The sequence below is a fragment of the Primulina tabacum genome, chromosome 16 (genome assembly GCF_025594145.1).
Source record: "Primulina tabacum isolate GXHZ01 chromosome 16, ASM2559414v2, whole genome shotgun sequence".
In the NCBI taxonomy this organism is placed as follows: domain Eukaryota; kingdom Viridiplantae; phylum Streptophyta; class Magnoliopsida; order Lamiales; family Gesneriaceae; genus Primulina; species Primulina tabacum.
Window position 1 is genome coordinate 3869359 of NC_134565.1, and position 17739 is coordinate 3887097.

General features: G+C 36.1%; 1 protein-coding gene and 1 pseudogene across 3 annotated transcripts in view; one reads left to right on the top strand and one right to left on the bottom strand.

Moving 5' to 3' along the window:
- Positions 1–2507, top strand: part of LOC142530109 (uncharacterized) — a 259829-nt gene extending 257322 nt beyond the window's left edge. For all 3 annotated transcript variants that reach the window (XM_075635887.1, XM_075635888.1, XM_075635886.1), the window contains 3 exons: positions 1333–1466; positions 1958–2210; positions 2303–2507. In XM_075635887.1, the coding sequence (XP_075492002.1) occupies positions 1333–1466; positions 1958–2210; positions 2303–2404 (489 nt within the window). In that variant the 3' untranslated portion in view covers positions 2405–2507. The remainder of the gene's footprint in view (positions 1–1332; positions 1467–1957; positions 2211–2302) is intronic.
- A 12051-nt stretch (positions 2508–14558) lies between these two features.
- Positions 14559–17006, bottom strand: LOC142529335 (uncharacterized; annotated as a pseudogene).
- Positions 17007–17739: the final 733 nt, after the last annotated feature.

A 17739-nucleotide genomic window follows, 5' to 3' on the forward strand; every position in this document is an offset into this window, starting at 1 on the left:
TGCCCTTTGATTTCCAGAAAACACAAAATATCAGTTCTTGTTCTCCACTTCTCTGCAACTCTATTTATCTGTGTGCTAAAAGCAACCATGGAAAGAGGCAATTTTGTATGTATTTCTGTTATTTTCTGTGTGCACATCTTCATTGTTTGACCACTATTTAAATCTGTAAATAACTACATTAAACCTTTTATGGATATAATTGAATGTATATCAACTTATTCTGGGAATCTAGGGTTTTGGTTGAGTCAATTCATTTGCTGATTTTTATGTGTATTATATATATGCCTATCTTTTCTTTGTAAGGTTTCTTCATATCATTGCATAGGGTGTTTCTCATTTGAGTTCTGAGCAAGCTTTTATTATTCTTTTGTTCTCTTTCACTCAAGTGTCATTTTGAATAATTATACAGGTTGATTTAATCTTTTTTTGTATTGTTTTTGTTTGAAACACTCATGGGGTTTATTCTTAATTATTGTTTTTTTTGTGGGTTCTCCCCAATTATTATGTGTTACTCACTGATATTAAGATACATTTGATGATCTGAAGCATTGACTAGTAGTCATAAACCTTTTCCTTTCTTTTTGGCTTTCGAAGGTGCAAAAGTAGGTGGCTGTAGTTTTGGGCTTCCGGGAACAAAATTTTGTTAAAAAGTGTGTTCACAAATCTGGATTTTCATGTATTCTGGTATTAGTGATGAATGTTCTCTGTCCTTTTTTTGATTGATTTGATTTGATAAAATGTAAATGAAAGTTTGTTTTGCTTAGATTTAGCAATTGATGAGAATTAGATCTGGTTAGGATTTTCGCGCCAGTTCTGTTTGCAGATTTCAAAAGTTGGGTAACTTTTTTGTAATCTGACGTGGTCTGGCTTGGAGCTTAAATATTTCGCTAATTTAGTTTTCCTTTGGTTGGTTTATTGTTGTTGCCTTATTATAAATGCTGTGGTGATGTTTCCGTACGATTCATTGAATGTCATTTGCTGGAAATGAACTTACATGATGATTTAAATCACAATTTTCAAAGACATAAAAGGAAATGAAATCCCATATAGCTAGGGTGCATCGCATTTGTCGTTATGTTACTTTTTGAAACATAAGTCTTTCATTTCTTTCGTCGCATATCTTAGGTCATGGTTCTTTGTCACCATATTTTTGTGATTACTCCTTTTATCTATTTCCCTTTTCTAGAAGCTGGCTATCAAGCTTATTGGTCGTCGCATTTGTGATCATATTTTTAGGGATCTTAAGATTGACATTGTTCTGTTGACATTTTTCATGCTTTTCATGCAATGACTTCTACGAGTTCCCTTGATCTCTTTTACCAATTTATGCAGCCAGGGACTCCTACAAAGGCCGGCAGTTTCCCAGTTGATCTTACTATGAATCGCCCATATTATCCGACACCTGGGACCAGCACCGAGATCAATCTCAATCAGTCAGGCTCCTCTGCAAACATGACTGATTCATGGTACTGCCATGCTTAAAAATATCCCATTTATTGATTATTTCTTTGTGGGTTATACTCAATTACTGAATCTCTATCTCTAACAAATGATGAAATCTGTTTGATGATCTGAAACTTTTGACAATTTTTTCCCTTCTCCAAAAGACATCGTTTTCTCTTATGAATATAATGTCTAAACCTTAAACTCTAAATGCCTAATGAAAATGTATTCCTGGTGTGGTTTGTCTTTGTGTTACTTCTAGAAACATAGTATTTTTTCCATTGCTTTTTTCCACAGGCTAAAAATCATCATCGAATGGCTGATTCCATCTGTTGATCTTCATGACCGATTTGAGTTTTCATTATCATTAATCTACATCGCGGGACTGTTTTTCTCTTGAATTATTTTACAGTTATTCAATCGTAGAAGTTGGAAATCTTGTTTATTGGTGATTCATACCATATTTTTTGCAAAGATAAGATTGGCATTGCTGACTTATCTTCCTTTGTTTTAGTGCAAGAGATTCCATGACTTCTTGTGATCCCCCAGGCCAATCTCAATCACCGACGACTCCAGCGGCTGCTGATTTACATAATGTCTTGCCCCCTCATACTCGGTATCGAACACATGCCGGCATCATCTTATGCCTTCCTGCTCAACAGAAAAGATCCAAAACTAGCAAATCTCAGCCAATTCGTGAAAAACAGCCGCCTAAAAATCTTGCTTCATCGAGTCAGATGACAGACAATCGCTCCCTGAAACCCGAGGTAAGATCTGCTATATTTTGGATGTCATGCCCTACATGCAGGATACTGTAATTCCACGTGAAAATTATGTTGCTAACAGAGTTCCTCTACAGAGTAAAATTCGCGTAAGGCTCAAGGAGTTGACTCGGGATGAGACTCGCTGCATGCTGATGGATAAGGCCCGGACAGAAGTCATTCGATATCTCCGTGATTAGTTTTTGGTTTCCTAGAACTTTTGAATGTCATGTTGTTCGCAGACTTTTTCCGCACCTGATTCTTCTTCTAATTTTTGTGCTCACCAAATGCGTGTTATCTTGTTTTACAAGATATTTAAGGAAATGAAAAAATATTGTATTGTTGAATTTTTTTATGGGAAGATAGGATACCTTTTTTTTTCTCTCTTGAAATTTATGGAATCGAGACATCGTTTATATCACACAATTACAATGTACAAAAAAACTAAGATTTAATTAAGTTTTACAATAAAGGACAATTGTAAATATCATATGATATCTATTTGACAAGGGTAAACAAAGTGTCGTGCTGTGATAAAAAAGAGAGATTTAAAATTGTGCTAATTTATTTAGTTCGTTGATATGTGTAAAAGTAGAGTTTCTCAAATTTAGCACTTGGACATGTAGAAAATCTCATATATTTATGAGTAGGTCTCAGAAACGGTCTGCAGATTTATTTTTGTAGAACATATCAATCTAATCTATATTTAAATTAAAAAGCAATATTTTTAGCATAAAATATTTTTTTTTCATGAATTAGATTTGATCGAATATATGTCTCACAAAAAATCAATCTGTGAGATGATCTTACGATACTTTTTGTGTATATTTATATCTTTATTATTTATTCTTTGCTTACTTTTGTTGATATGTAACTTTATAACAAATAATACTTTCTGTTTTAAATGAAAATTTATCAGTCATTTTATTACTAACAATTAATACCCTAAATATGTCATTTGAGAAGTTTTAATATTTAAAACTGAGTGGATTTGGCATCTCTTCGATATATTGCCAATGTTTCGAGAAAAAAAATACAATAATTGGTGTTCGAACATTTAAAGCTTTGGCGATGAGTATTTTATTTGCAGAAAGAATCAATAACAGTAAAATTCAGGAACAAGAAGAATTCAGTAGACTGATCATCAATTGAGACTACCGATTATTTAAAACCGTCATTTAAGATTCAAATTTTCTACTACATTTAATGTGGGGACCCGGACGCTAATCATCTTATCAATCATCATTGAGACTAATTAATCAATTATAATAAACATGGTCTAATTTTTTTTTTTTTAAATACGAAACGTAATGGCATACATCTTAACATACACGTCAGTATTAAAAGTACAAATCTTGCACTATATACAATTAGTCTCAACTAAGGTTTAAGAACTATATAACAAGTGTTTAAACCCTAACTCTAGTCCAAGTCCGTAGTCTCCACTCTAACTCGATCTTTCTTCACCTCTATGACCCTGAACCTGTCCCACCTGTTGCCATGCACACATACAGACAAGACAACAGCCGGATAACTCCGGTGAGATATAAATATCCCAGTATAAACAATGTATCAATGCAATCATATAAAACATATATAAAAGCATAAACAAACATTAAAACATGTATCTAATCTGACTACATGAATCAATACGAATCTGTATTTAAGTCAATGACTTATTATCTTCTCTCAACTTATTTTTAATCTAGGGATCCCGATCTAATTTAGACTTTGGTATGCTGTATCGAATGTCTACAATAGACGTCGATCTACATCTAAGCTCATCGATACACCGTAAGTCTAGAGTCTACGCGGTTCTGACAAAGACTCGGCGGTTCTGCCCTAGCTAGGCTGATCTGCCCTAGACTCAAACTCTGGCTCTGCTATAATTCAATAGACCAAACATATCAATCTGATAATCTGCAATTATCAATGCAATAAAATAAAGTATGTGATTTTGGGAAAGTCAAGTCAAACCTAACTCGAGTTGTGCAATCCCGAATCGACATTTATTTATACCTTTCTTGCTGTCGCTCTGATACAATCGAAGTCTCGACTCAAAGCCTGTCAATGTTCAATCTGGCAAAGACAATATCAATATACTGTATCAATAATCTGTTCAAATCAAAACATCCCCGTCTTATCAAATTCTGACGGTACAACAGTACAATCTTGCGATACTGATAATACTATATCAGTCTATCCCAATTCCAATCATTTACAATCAACCACCGTACGAATCTGACATCACATCTCAGTCAATTTAACTTTGAAATTCATAACAATTCCATAATCAATCTGTTTCTTAATCTGACTTCGATTCTATGATGTCTACTATGTCAAGAACACTATATATGAATCGTATCTGATTCTGGACATAGCATAATTTCAAATCTTAACAAAACGTAACAAAACTTACGTCCTGTTGTAGCTGTCGTTGCTAGGAACACGGTGCTGTAATCGGATTCAAATTTGGACAGACGGATTGATCGCAAATCGAATTGAACGTAATTCCCCCGGAAGCTCTCGTTTCCTTTCTTTCCTCTGAGGAAAGCGTTGCATGTATATATATATATATATATACACGTAACATGCATAAGGACGAGTGGCTCAATGTTTGTAGCACACGTCTCGCGCATATGCGCAACCCTAATCGGCGCATATGCGCGAGACACTCGGTCTCCGCGCGTATCCTGCACATTGCCTCGCGCATATGCGCGACTCATCTCCGCGCATATGCGCGAGACTCTCTGGAGTTCCTCGCATAGGCTTCGCGCATATGCGCGACATCTTCCGCGCATATGCGCGAGGTCTTCTGCCTGTTTGGCGCATGTGCGCGCATCCCGGTCGCGCATATGCGCCGATGCTACTGTCCTCGCACATCTATTTTCACACGCAATCTCATTTCGTGTCTCGGTTAGCCCTTTAATAATTATCTCGATTAAAAATCAATAATCATAATTTAACACGGTATAAAATCTCGGGCATTACATTTCTCCCCCCCTAAGATACGATTTCGTCCTCGAAATCACAGGCATTCAATTATATCAATAGGGAGTATATACAGAAACGGTCTAAAAAGTTTACATTATCGAAACAACTCAGGGAATTCTTGTCTCATATTTGATTCAGTCTCCCAGGTTGCTTCTTCAGTGCCATGACGAGTCCATTGAACTTTCACAAGTGGAATGGTCTTCGTTCTGAGCTGTTTTTCTTTACGATCAATAATCTGAATCGGTTTTTCAATATAGCTCAACGTCTCATCCATTTCGGCCTCGTCTGCCTGAATCGCATGTGAAGCATCAGGAAGGTATTTCCTTAATAACGATACATGAAAGACATCATGTATCCCGGATAATGAAGGCGGTAACGCGAGTCGATATGCACGATCTCCTATCTTTTCGAGAATCTCATAAGGCCCAATATATCGTGGAGACATTTTCCCTTTCTTGCCAAATCTGACAACTCCTCTGAAAGGTGAAATCTTTAAAAATACTCGGTCTCCTGCCTCAAATACCAACGGTCTACGTCGAACATTGGCATATTTGGCCTGTCTGTCTTAAGCTGCCTTCATTTTCTTTTGAATTAGCTTCATTTTTTCTGTCATATCTCTGATCATATCAGGTCCAATCTCAGGCACTTCAGAGATATCATCCCAATAGAGAGGGGATCGACACTTCTTTCCGTACAACGCTTCAAATGGTGCCATCTCAATACTCGTCTGATAGCTGTTGTTGTACGAAAACTCACAAAGTGGCAATGCATCTTGCCAATTAGTGCTAAAATCAAGCACTACTGCTCTCAGCATATCCTCCAGTGTCTGGATAGTCCGCTCTGACTGTCCGTCGGTCTGTGGATGATATGCGGTACTCAGATGTAACTTCGTACCGAGAGCCTACTGCAAACTCTGCCAGAAGTGCGAAGTAAATCGAGGATCACGGTCTGATACAATTGACTTCGGCACTCCGTGCAATCTGACCACTTCTCTGACATAGATCTCTGCCATTTGGTCAAATCTGTACGTCATCTTGTACGGAATAAAACATGCGGATTTGGTCAATCTGTCAATCACGACCCAAATCGCATCACAACCTCGGGAGGAACGCGGTAACTGCGTCACAAAATCTATGGAAATGTGATCCCATTTCCATTTAGGAATGGACAAACTCTGTAATAAACCTCCTGGTTTCTTTCTTTCTGCTTTCACATGCTGGCAATTCAGACATTTGGAAACAAATTTGGCAATATCAGTCTTCATTTGTTTCCACCAGAACTGTCTTTTCAAATCATTATACATCTTTCTGCCACCAGGATGAATACTGAATCGACTGTTGTGCGCTTCTGACAATATCTGTCGTCTCAAATCTGAAACATTCGGCACAACCAAACGATTATTTACATACAAGACGTTATCACTACCTGATATTCCGATCTATGCCCTGTTCTGACCATCACTATTGATCTCTGTACATTCTGATCAACTTTATGAGCCGCTTTAATTCTCATAATCAGCTCTGGTTCTACTTGCACCGTATAAAGTCTCAATGGTCTATAATTTGTTTCAAATGCTAATCCAGACAAACAGCAGTCTTCTATCAAATTTGAAACAACGATCGTCGACAAGGATAAGGAACATAACTTTCGACTTAGTGCATCAGCTGCTGCATTAGACTTTCCTGGATAGTATTTGATTTCACAATCAAAATCTTTAAGCAAATCAAGCCATCTTCGTTGCCTCATATTCAATTCAGACTGTGAAAACAGATATTTCAAACTCTTATGATCAGAATATATCTCAAATTTTTCACCGTAAAGATAGTGTCGCCATATCTTTAATGCAAAGACAATGGCTGCCAATTCAAGATCATGGATTGGATAACGAGTCTCATGTGGTTTAAGTTGTCTTGAGGCATAAGCAATAACATGCCCTCGCTGCATCAGAACACATCCCAACCCTCTGTGAGAGGCGTCGCAATAAACCACAAAATCACCAGTACCGGATGGGATAGTCAACACCGGAGCACTGGTCAATCTCTTTTTCAACTCCAGAAAACTGGTCTCGCATTCTTCAGACCAAACAAATGGAGCATTCTTCTGAGTCAGCTGAGTAATTGGTTTAGCAATACTTGAGAAATCTTTAATAAAACGACGGTAATATCCCGCTAAACCCATAAAACTGCGAATTTCGGGCACGGACGTCGGTCTTGGCCAAGAAATCACGGCTTCAACTTTACTGGGATCCACTGATATCCCATCTCCGGATATAATATGCCCCAGAAATACTACCTGTCTCAACCAAAACTCGCATTTCGACAGTTTAGCATATAATTTCTCAACCCTTAAAATTCGCAACACAGTTCTTAGATGCTCAGCATGCTCACTCATATTCTTTGAATAAATCAAAATATCATCAATGAATATAATCACAAATTCATCGAGATACTTCTGGAATATACGGTTCATCAATCCCATAAACACCGCTGGAGCATTCGTTAAACCAAATGGCATGACAATAAATTCATAGTGTCCATACCTGGTTCTGAATGCTGTTTTTGAGATATCAGAATCTCTGACTCTCAGCTGATGATATCCAGATCTCAAATCGATCTTGGAATATACTGAAGAACCCTGCAACTGGTCAAACAAATCATCAATACGAGGCAAAGGATATTTATTCTTTATCGTTGCCTTGTTCAGTTGCCGATAGTCGATGCAGAGTCTCATGGAACCGTCATTCTTTCTTACGAACAATACCGGAGCACCCCAAGGAGAACACTCGGTCTGATGTACCCCTTGGCCAGTAAATCTTCCAGCTGATCTTTTAATTCTTTCAATTCAATTGGTGCCATTCTGTACGGAGCTCTAGAAATTGGCACTGTACCTGGCATCAATTCAATGCTGAAGTCTATCTCTCTAACTGGAGGTAATCCCGGGATCTCATCTGGAGAAACGTCAGCAAACTCACGTACCACTGGCAAATCAGCCAAGGATGGACTCGACTTCAGTACATCTACTGAATAGACAAGGAATCCCTCTGCTTCTTTCTGTAACAATCGAGTCATAGATAATACGGATATTAAAGGAATTCTCGATCTAGAACCCTTACCGTAAAATTTCCACTCTTCAGCCATGTCTGGTCTGAATCTCACTAACTTGTGGAAACAATCCACAGTCGCTCTGTAATTGGTCAACATATCAATACCGATAATACAATCAAAATCTGACAACCCAAGTACTATGCAATCTAATTCAATCTCATTCCCGTCATACTGTAGTACACAATGTTTTACAGAATTTACGGATATCAAACCTGTCCCTAAAGGAGAAGAGACCGATACTACAGTAGCTAAAGACTCTACAAGCAATGCATGACTTAATGCAAATCGTTCAGAAATGAAAGTATGTGAAGCACCGGTATCAATCAATACATAAGCAGGGTAACCACATAAAGAACAGTTACCTGCCACAACGTCATCTGGTGCTTCCTGGGCCTGCTCCTCGGTCAAAGCGAATACTCTGGCCTGCTGTCTAGGAGGCTGGCTACCACTCTGGCTACCTCCTGGCCTCTGCTGTGACTGAGCTGGCGCTGGCTGGAAGGTGTGAACAGCAGCTGATCGTCTCTCAGTCTGTGCTGCTGATCCCGATGACTCGTCTCCCTGAAATCTTTGGGACCCTCTCTGTGGACACACTTTAGCAAAGTGTCCCGGCTGTTTACAAATGTTGCAACTACCAGTTACTCCCTGGCATTGCTCAGTTGCATGTCTTCCTCCACAAGTCTTACAATAAACTCCAGTATAACTCTGGCTCTGTCTGGAACCACCGGAGCTGGAAGAACTGCTGCCAGATTTCTTGAATTGCTTTCCTCTGGCTTTCAAAAATTCTTTCTTCCCTCCACTGCTGCTGCCACCCTCGAATCTGGGAGGTGGTTGTTGTGGTCTGAGTGCCGGAGGCACAAATGAAGCCCCTTTCTGTCTCATTAGACCGGCTTCTGCTCCCTTAGCTCTGTTCAGGGCGTCAGTAAAGTTATTCGGTCGCCCTGTGTTCACCAATGTGAAAATATCTGGGTTCAAACCATTGATGAACTGATCAGCAGTAGCTTCCTCGCTGTCAGCCACATGTGGAGCAAATTTCAACAAGGTGGAGAACTTGGACACGTATTCTTCTATGTTCATCTGTCCCTGCCTTAGATTAGCAAACTCTGCCCCTTTGTCCTTTCGGTACGACACTGGAAAGAATCGTTGGTAAAATTCAGTTCTAAATATATTCCAGGTAATAGTCGTACCTCTATGCTCCATGGCTCTCTTTCTAGTAATCCACCAGTCCTTAGCAACATCGTGTAACTGGTGTCCAATTAATCGAATTCGCCTCTCATCTGTATACTCTAATGAGTCAAAAAGCATTTCAATATCATCAAGCCAACTCTCGCATTCCACAGCGTTCTCTGTTCCTTTCAAAGTTGGCGGACGAAATGACTGAAATCGTTTCAGTAACGTTTCCATTGGAGTCGGTGTTACATCCATTGGAGGATTTGATGTACTTCCCTGTTCTGGTATTCTTCGAGGAGGCATATCTGATAATCAAATGGATTAGTACCCCAATCCAACAAACCTGTTTCAATTAAGTTCCTCCTCCGATCATCTTACTGCTGATCGAGAATCGGTTCAAATTCGTTTCCAATAATACATATTACATAATCAAATCAGATAAGTCAAGTAACATGTATTATATAAAGCAGTAGAACATGCTAGCAATCAAAAGCAGGAAAGAAATCCTTAATCTACCCCGCTCACTAGCCTCTTCTATCTCAATTTAAAGGATCTATGGCTCTGATACCACCTGTTGTGGGGACCCGGACGCTAATCATCTTATCAATCGTCATTGGGACTAATTAATCAATTATAATAAACATGGTCTAATTTTTTTTTTTAAAATGCGGAACGTAATGACATACATCTTAACATACGCGTCAGTATTAAAAGTACAAATCTTGCACTATATACAATCAGTCTCAACTAAGGTTTAACAACTATATAACAAGTGTTTAAACCCTAACTCTAGTCCAAGTCTGTAGTCTCCACTCTAACTCGATCTTTCTTCACCTCTATGACCCTGAACCTGTCCCACCTGTTGCCATGCACACATACAGACAAGACAATAGCCGGATAACTCCGGTGAGATATAAATATCCAGTATAAACAATGTATCAATGCAATCATATAAAACATATATAAAAACATAAACAAACATTAAAACATGTATCTAATCTGACTACATGAATCTATACGAATCTGTATTTAAGTCAATGACTTATTATCTTCTCTCAACTTATTTCTAATCTAGGGATCCCGATCTAATTTAGACTTTGGTATGCTGTATCGAATGTCTACAATAGACGTCGATCTACATCTAAGCTCATCGATACACCGTAAGTCTAGAGTCTACGCGGTTCTGACAAAGACTCGGCGGTTCTGCCCTAGCTAGGCTGATCTGCCCTAGACTCAAACTCTGGCTCTGCTATAATTCAATAGACTAAACATATCAATCTGATAATCTGCAATTATCAATGCAATAAAATAAAGTATGTGATTTTGGGAAAGTCAAGTCAAACCTAACTCGAGTTGTGCAATCCCGAATCAACATTTATTTATACCTTTCTTGCTGTCGCTCTGATACAATCAAAGTCTCGACTCAAAGCCTGTCAATGTTCAATCTGGCAATGACAAAATCAATATACTGTATCAATATTCTATTCAAATCAAAACATCCTCGTCTTATCAAATTCTGACGGTACAACAGTACAATCTTGCGATACTGATAATACTATATCAGTCTATCCCAATTCCAATCATTTACAATCAACCACCGTACGAATCTGACATCACATCTCAGTCAATTTAACTTTGAAATTCATAACAATTCCATAATCAATCTGTTTCTTAATCTGACTTCGATTCTATGATGTCTACTATGTCAAGAACACTATATATGAATCGTATCTGATTCTGGACATAGCATAATTTCAAATCTTAACAAAACGTAACAAAACTTACGTCCTGTTGTAGCTGTCGTTGCTAGGAACACGGTGCCGTAATCGGATTCAAATTTGGACAGACGGATTGATCGCAAATCGAATTGAACGTAATTCCCCCGGAAGCTCTCGTTTCCTTTCTTTCCTCTGAGGAAACCGTTGCATGTATATATATATATATATATATACACGTAACATGCATAAGGACGAGTGGCTCAATGTTTGTAGCACACGTCTCGCGCATATGCGCGACCCCAATCGGCGCATATGCGCGAGACACTCGGTCTCCGCGCGTATCCTGCACATTGCCTCGCGCATATGCGCGACTCATCTCCGCGCATATGCGCGAGACTCTCTGGAGTTCCTCGCATAGGCTTCGCGCATATGCGCGACATCTTCCGCGCATATGCGCGAGGTCTTCTGCCTGTTTGGCGCATGTGCGCGCATCCCGGTCGCGCATATGCGCCGATGCTACTGTCCTCGCACATCTATTTTAACACGCAATCTCATTTCGTGTCTCGGTTAGCCCTTTCATAATTATCTCGATTAAAAATAAATAATCTTAATTTAACACGGTATAAAATCTCGGGCATTACCTTTAAGGAAAAAATCAAACCAACGTACCCGAATTTCAGAAGATGTGCAGTATGATAATTAAGGAAAATACTTTAAAGTCGTACAACTAGCATTTAATGCAGCATTCCTTTTTCAGGACATCATTTAATGAAGATACGATAACATTTATGGCTCATATACTATGACTTTATAGCCGTTCAATTCTATTTTTTGAAATCAACTATAAAAGCCCATGAACATCCTTTAACAACACATTTACTTACACGTGATCAACGTTCATTCACTCCGAAGCATTGTTGAAAAGATATACCAATAGCACACGTTCAAAGTTAAATCAGATCTTTTTAGAGATCAATTTGTTTGTTTTCAAACACTTATTGCAATTTTCATATATTCAATGTGAGTTACTGTGATCCGATAGAAATAGCATTTCTAGTCAGACTTCTATAAGAAATTTGTTGTTGTACTAAGAGTTTCAGTAGACAGTGTTCAGTCCTACTAAAGTGGGTGATCACAAGTGTTGTAATACCAAAGTCTTTCAGTCATACCTTCTGAAAGAGAAGGAGAGATATAGAAGGTTTTATGCTTCGAACTTCCAGAAACAATCTCTTGCCTCTCATTTTCGTACACTACTGATTTAAATTGTTCACAAAGTCTAGGCAGGCTTCTTCTGCATTGCATATCAATTGGCCGCTGAATTTTGAAGGTCAAGATTCATAATTCTTCTGCTAACACCAATAGAGGTCATGCATGAAGATAAAATTCAGAAATTTTTAATTGTCTGTTCACCTCTTTTCTAGATACATTCTGATCCTAACAATTGGAAAGTTTGTGTGTACAATTCAATTCTTAGGGTCGAAAAACAAAAATATTTTTTATAAGTATATGACAAAACAAAAGCATATTTATTAACAAGTAATAATATTGTGATGAGATAATAAAGATTTGTAATATGAGAATGAATTGAAAGATAAAGGGTAATGATAATTCGTGCAATCGGAAATGGATTTAAACATGTTGAAGTTGAATTTTGATCTTCCGATAATATTTACGGTGTGTTTGGCGGTATGAGATTGAATGAAATTTGGAATTGTTTAGCGTTTGACAAAATAAGATTGATATTTGATGAGAATTCATTTAACTATGTGAAATCCTTTGCAAAATTGGTAGGTTTCGTGGGATTTAATGAAATTGGAGTTTTAAAACCAGTCAAATTATTTTCATTATTAAATTCGTATAACTTACTTATAATCTATATCATCATCAATTCACACTATTATATATCTTTTTTGAGAAAATCAAATAAATTTTTTTATATTTATTTTTTATAAATTGTTTCTTTTTCTTAAAAAAAAACTTTCATTCTTTTTAATTTCAAAAACCAAATGTATTATATTTGGGTAACTTTATTTTGAATTCCATCTTCATAAACTTTATATTTTTTAATTTCTTCAAAAAACTATCAAATAAAAATATTTTTTACATGTTAAAATTATTTATTTCCTTTCAAAAAATATGATTATTTATATAAAAAAATTATTAATTTTTTTTAAAAAAAACAATACAAATTTTTAAAATTAATATAAGGAAAATTATTTTTATTGTGAAATTAAATTCCAAATTATATTTAAATCCTTGCCAAACACCATATGGAATTCCAATTCCAAGAATTTAAAATCCAAATCCAATTGCAAATATATTTTTTATACATCCAAACACATTGTTATAATTCTTAAGACGAATTAATCTATAGTTTTGTTCCTTTTCGTCATGCCCTCAAGTTCTTAACGATATGGTAATTATTATGTACTACTGATTTTACGATTTTTTATTCGATGTTTGCAAGTACATATGTAATTCATTAGTTGATATTCAACGTTTTTTTTGTTATTGCCTTTATTAACATTGATTATTTATAGGCAAGTTGTACTAAATGTGTAATTTATATATAGTTGCAACTTTGCATGCTTTTATAGCTTTTCAATATTAGTCAAAAGCTTTATAGATTGCCCTGTGACCACTCCAGCAGATTCGGTCTGTTGATCTTCATGACCCATTGAATATTCATTTATCATTAATGTTAAGATCGGGTGATTGGTTAGAAATACATTGAATAAATAATCGAACTAGTTTGTCCAAAATTCGGTTGGGATAAAAACTTTGAATTTAGTAATTCTCGCTAACTCAATGTCAGTTGACTAATCAGATAAATTATGTGAGGACGTAAGCTAAACTAACATCTTGAACACTCAAAATGGCTAAGTAAGAAAAAGAGTTGGGTTATCAAGAGTAGGCGGACTGAAACGTAAATAACACAAAGATATTTCTGGATGTTCGGAGATTTGAATAACTCTTACATCACCCCTTCTTCCTTGTGGGAATGATGTTCACTAGAAGGCTTTGTAGATTACAAATTTTGTAACAACCCGATTCTGTAAGGCTTTATCATTGCCTAACTGAAACTCTAAATTTAGCTTACTTACTTAAACAACATTGAACAATACAATAACTATCAGTTTACAAGTATTTGAAACGAAAAATATTAAGCACCAATTGATCCTCAATAATCTGATATAATATACTTAAGTGTATGCTAAGCAGGGCCGATCCTAACAATATTTGGGCCTGAGTTTAACTTTTAAAAAGAGGCATCTGAATCATAATGTGTATTCATATTTTTTTTAGTTCCATAGCAATTTTTCAAATTAAATCAATACGTTAAAGACAATATAAAAACTAAATCAAAATGATCACTGAAAAACAACTCGCATAACAGTTTTAGAGCTAAAAATACTAATCAAGTCTTTATAATCAATTTGTTCAGTAATTTCTTTCTCAATCGATAACATAGTCAATCTATTCAATTTTTCTTGTGACATGGTTGATCGGAGAAAAGTTTTGATGAGCTTTAACTTTGAGAAACTTCGCTATGCACTTGCTACTGTGACTGGGACAGTCAACAAGATTTTATAAGCAATATGAGCATTTGGGAAACACCCATCCATTTTCTTCAAGTAATTCACTACATCAATGACCGATTTTGCTTCTCTTGGTAATGAGCACCTCAAGAATGTCAACTCCGAAAATAGATCATCCCCATTAATATCAGAACAACCCTTATGAGTCAAAGAATTTTCAAGATTCTTGCAAGACCTCAACAAGGTTTCATCGTCTGCACGTTGTAACCTCTCTAGATTGAACAAAAAATCAAATGTTTCTTCATATTTTTGAAACTGTTCAAATCGAGCTTTCATAGAAGAACGAGCTTGATCGATTATAAAGAGAAAATAGTTAATTCGAAAAGATTCTACAGCTGACTGTATCACTTCTTCACTGTTACTTTCACCAAATTGTTTCTTTCTTCGAATAACATGTTTATCTCGAAATACAGCTTCAATGCCCATCTCACATGCCATTTCTTTAGCTTCAACCATGGCCTATCGTAACCATCCTCTCTAAATTCTTCAAGAAATAAAACAATTACTTGTAAAAGTTTGATAGCAACATCAATATCCATATTTTCAAATTGAAGAAATTTGCTCACAGTGTTGATAGCATGCAACAACTTGTACCAAATTACCACACCAAGCAAGAATTCAAAATTCTCAAGTTCATATAACTCTAAGTACTCAGCTTCACTCTTCGTTTTGGGATCTTCACTATCATTTGCCAAGTCATACAAAGCATCTCTTATTTGTGCAATTTGCTCCTTTATAGGTTTAACACTCTCAACATGACTTTTCCATCGTGTTTGTGACAATGGCTTAACTGTCAAACCCTTCACGTGATCTTTGAAAATCTTCCACCGCTTGGTAGAAGAGGAGAACAATGTATAGATCCATTGTATTACTCCAAAAAATTACATAACCTTAGGACAACAATTCGTCATATCACACAAAGGTAAATTGAGACTGTGACGACCACAAGGAGTATAAAAAAACTCTGGGATTCATTTCAAGTAACCTTTTTTGTACACCTTTATGCCTACCTTTCATATTAGATCCATTATCATATCCTTGACCTCTAATATCATCAATATCAAGCTCAAGATTGACTAAAGCATTTTTAAGATGTATAAAAAGCCCAAGTCCCAAAGTATCATCAACATCTTAAAATTGCACCCAATATTCTTCTACTTTTGTGAAACTTTTTGAATCATTTAAACATCGTATGACAATGTACATTTGCTCTTTGTGACTGATATCAGGAGTACAATCTAATATGATTGAAAAATATTTTGCTTGTCTTACCTTTACAAGTATTGTTTTTCTTACCTCGCTTACCAACATCTGTATCAACTCATTTTGAATTCTGCAACCAAGATATGTAGTATAAGTCTCATGGTCTTTAATCCGTCGGAGGTGCTCTTTCATTACTGGATCAAACTCTGCAATCATTTCAATCATTTGTAGAAACAAACCATTGTTTTCTACATAAATTTTTTCACAACTTCCTCGAAATGCTAAGTTATTTTTCGCCAATCGTTGAACAACTGCGATTATCCTCTGTAACACTTGTTTCCAATGCTCTCTTTCTTTATTAATTTGTACTTGTACTCCTGCATCAATCACTTTATTTGTCTTCAATCTTCTTTCCAATTCAAGCCAATTCGTCATACACTCCATATGCTCCTTACTCGCTTCATGATTTGCAAGACATCGACTCAAATTATGCCAATCATTGTATCCCTCATTAGCCAACTGACCATATCCAGTCTTGGTTACTTGCTTCTTGAATAACTTACAGCAAAAACAAAAAATCTTGTTACAAGAAATTGAATATAATAACCATCTTCTATCACTTTCCTCCCCGTTTGGCAAAATTCTCTTATAATGTGATACATTGAAATGCCTGTTAGCGCTATCTTTAGGAAACACATTTATGACATCTCTATTCGGACCTCTTTCTACTAAAAAGTTTCTAACTTTTTGATCAATGTTGTCCCACTTTGCCGGATCATCAGACCAAGTTTCCTAATTCAAGTTCTCATATTGAACAAACTCTTCATCTTTCTCATGATCATTGAATGCATCCACATCGACAGACTCAAGGACTTTTTTAGTATCAATCTCATTCTCATCCAATTCATTATCTTGTTCTCTGCTAATTGAATTATCAACCGTGTTTTCAAGCTCTGGAATTATGTTTTTGTTTGAAACAAAATACTTGTTGATATCTCCAGCTTGACTTTGAATCATTTCTTCAATCTTTAGCTTTTTTTTTTTTTTTTTTGAGACCCAGACATGTACTTATGAGGCATGGTTAACCTAATAATTAAAAAAAAAATATTCAATGAACAATAGGAACAGGTCTATGTTTAAAGGCAGTAGTGAATATAAGTTTTTTTTAAGCTGCAGTTCAGCTACTTTTCGGGCTTGTGATTCTGAAAACTTTTCTTTTTCAAATAAAACCCAAACAGAAACTTTCTTTTATAATAACACCTTTTTCTAATAAGCTTCACAGTCCAGACGCACTCCAAGCAAGTAAATCTAACAAATATTACAGATAATAATGCTGAAACAGCTCTGTTTCCTTCGAGGTGACATGAAATTTAACTACATTTTCATTTGAAGGGTGTAAAGGACCCTATTTGACCCCCCACCAGCTCCGTATTCTCCTCCGAGGCTACAAAAATTACATATGATATTTAACCACATTTCATTTTAAGGGTTAAACATTCCTCACTCAACCCTGCATAACATCACAGTACACAACTAAGCAACCTTCAAAACAAACCTTTCTGTAAACATAAGATGTGGTTTATATGCTCTACAATTTCCAAATTTGATAATTTTAAACCAGAAAATTGTATGGGTATACTAGAAATACAAGGAAAAATACATTTTTTTTTATCAATCTTGTTCAGAGCACAGAATTCAAAAATAAAAAAGAAACAAAGAAAAAGCCACTCATACCATAGTCCATAAACAT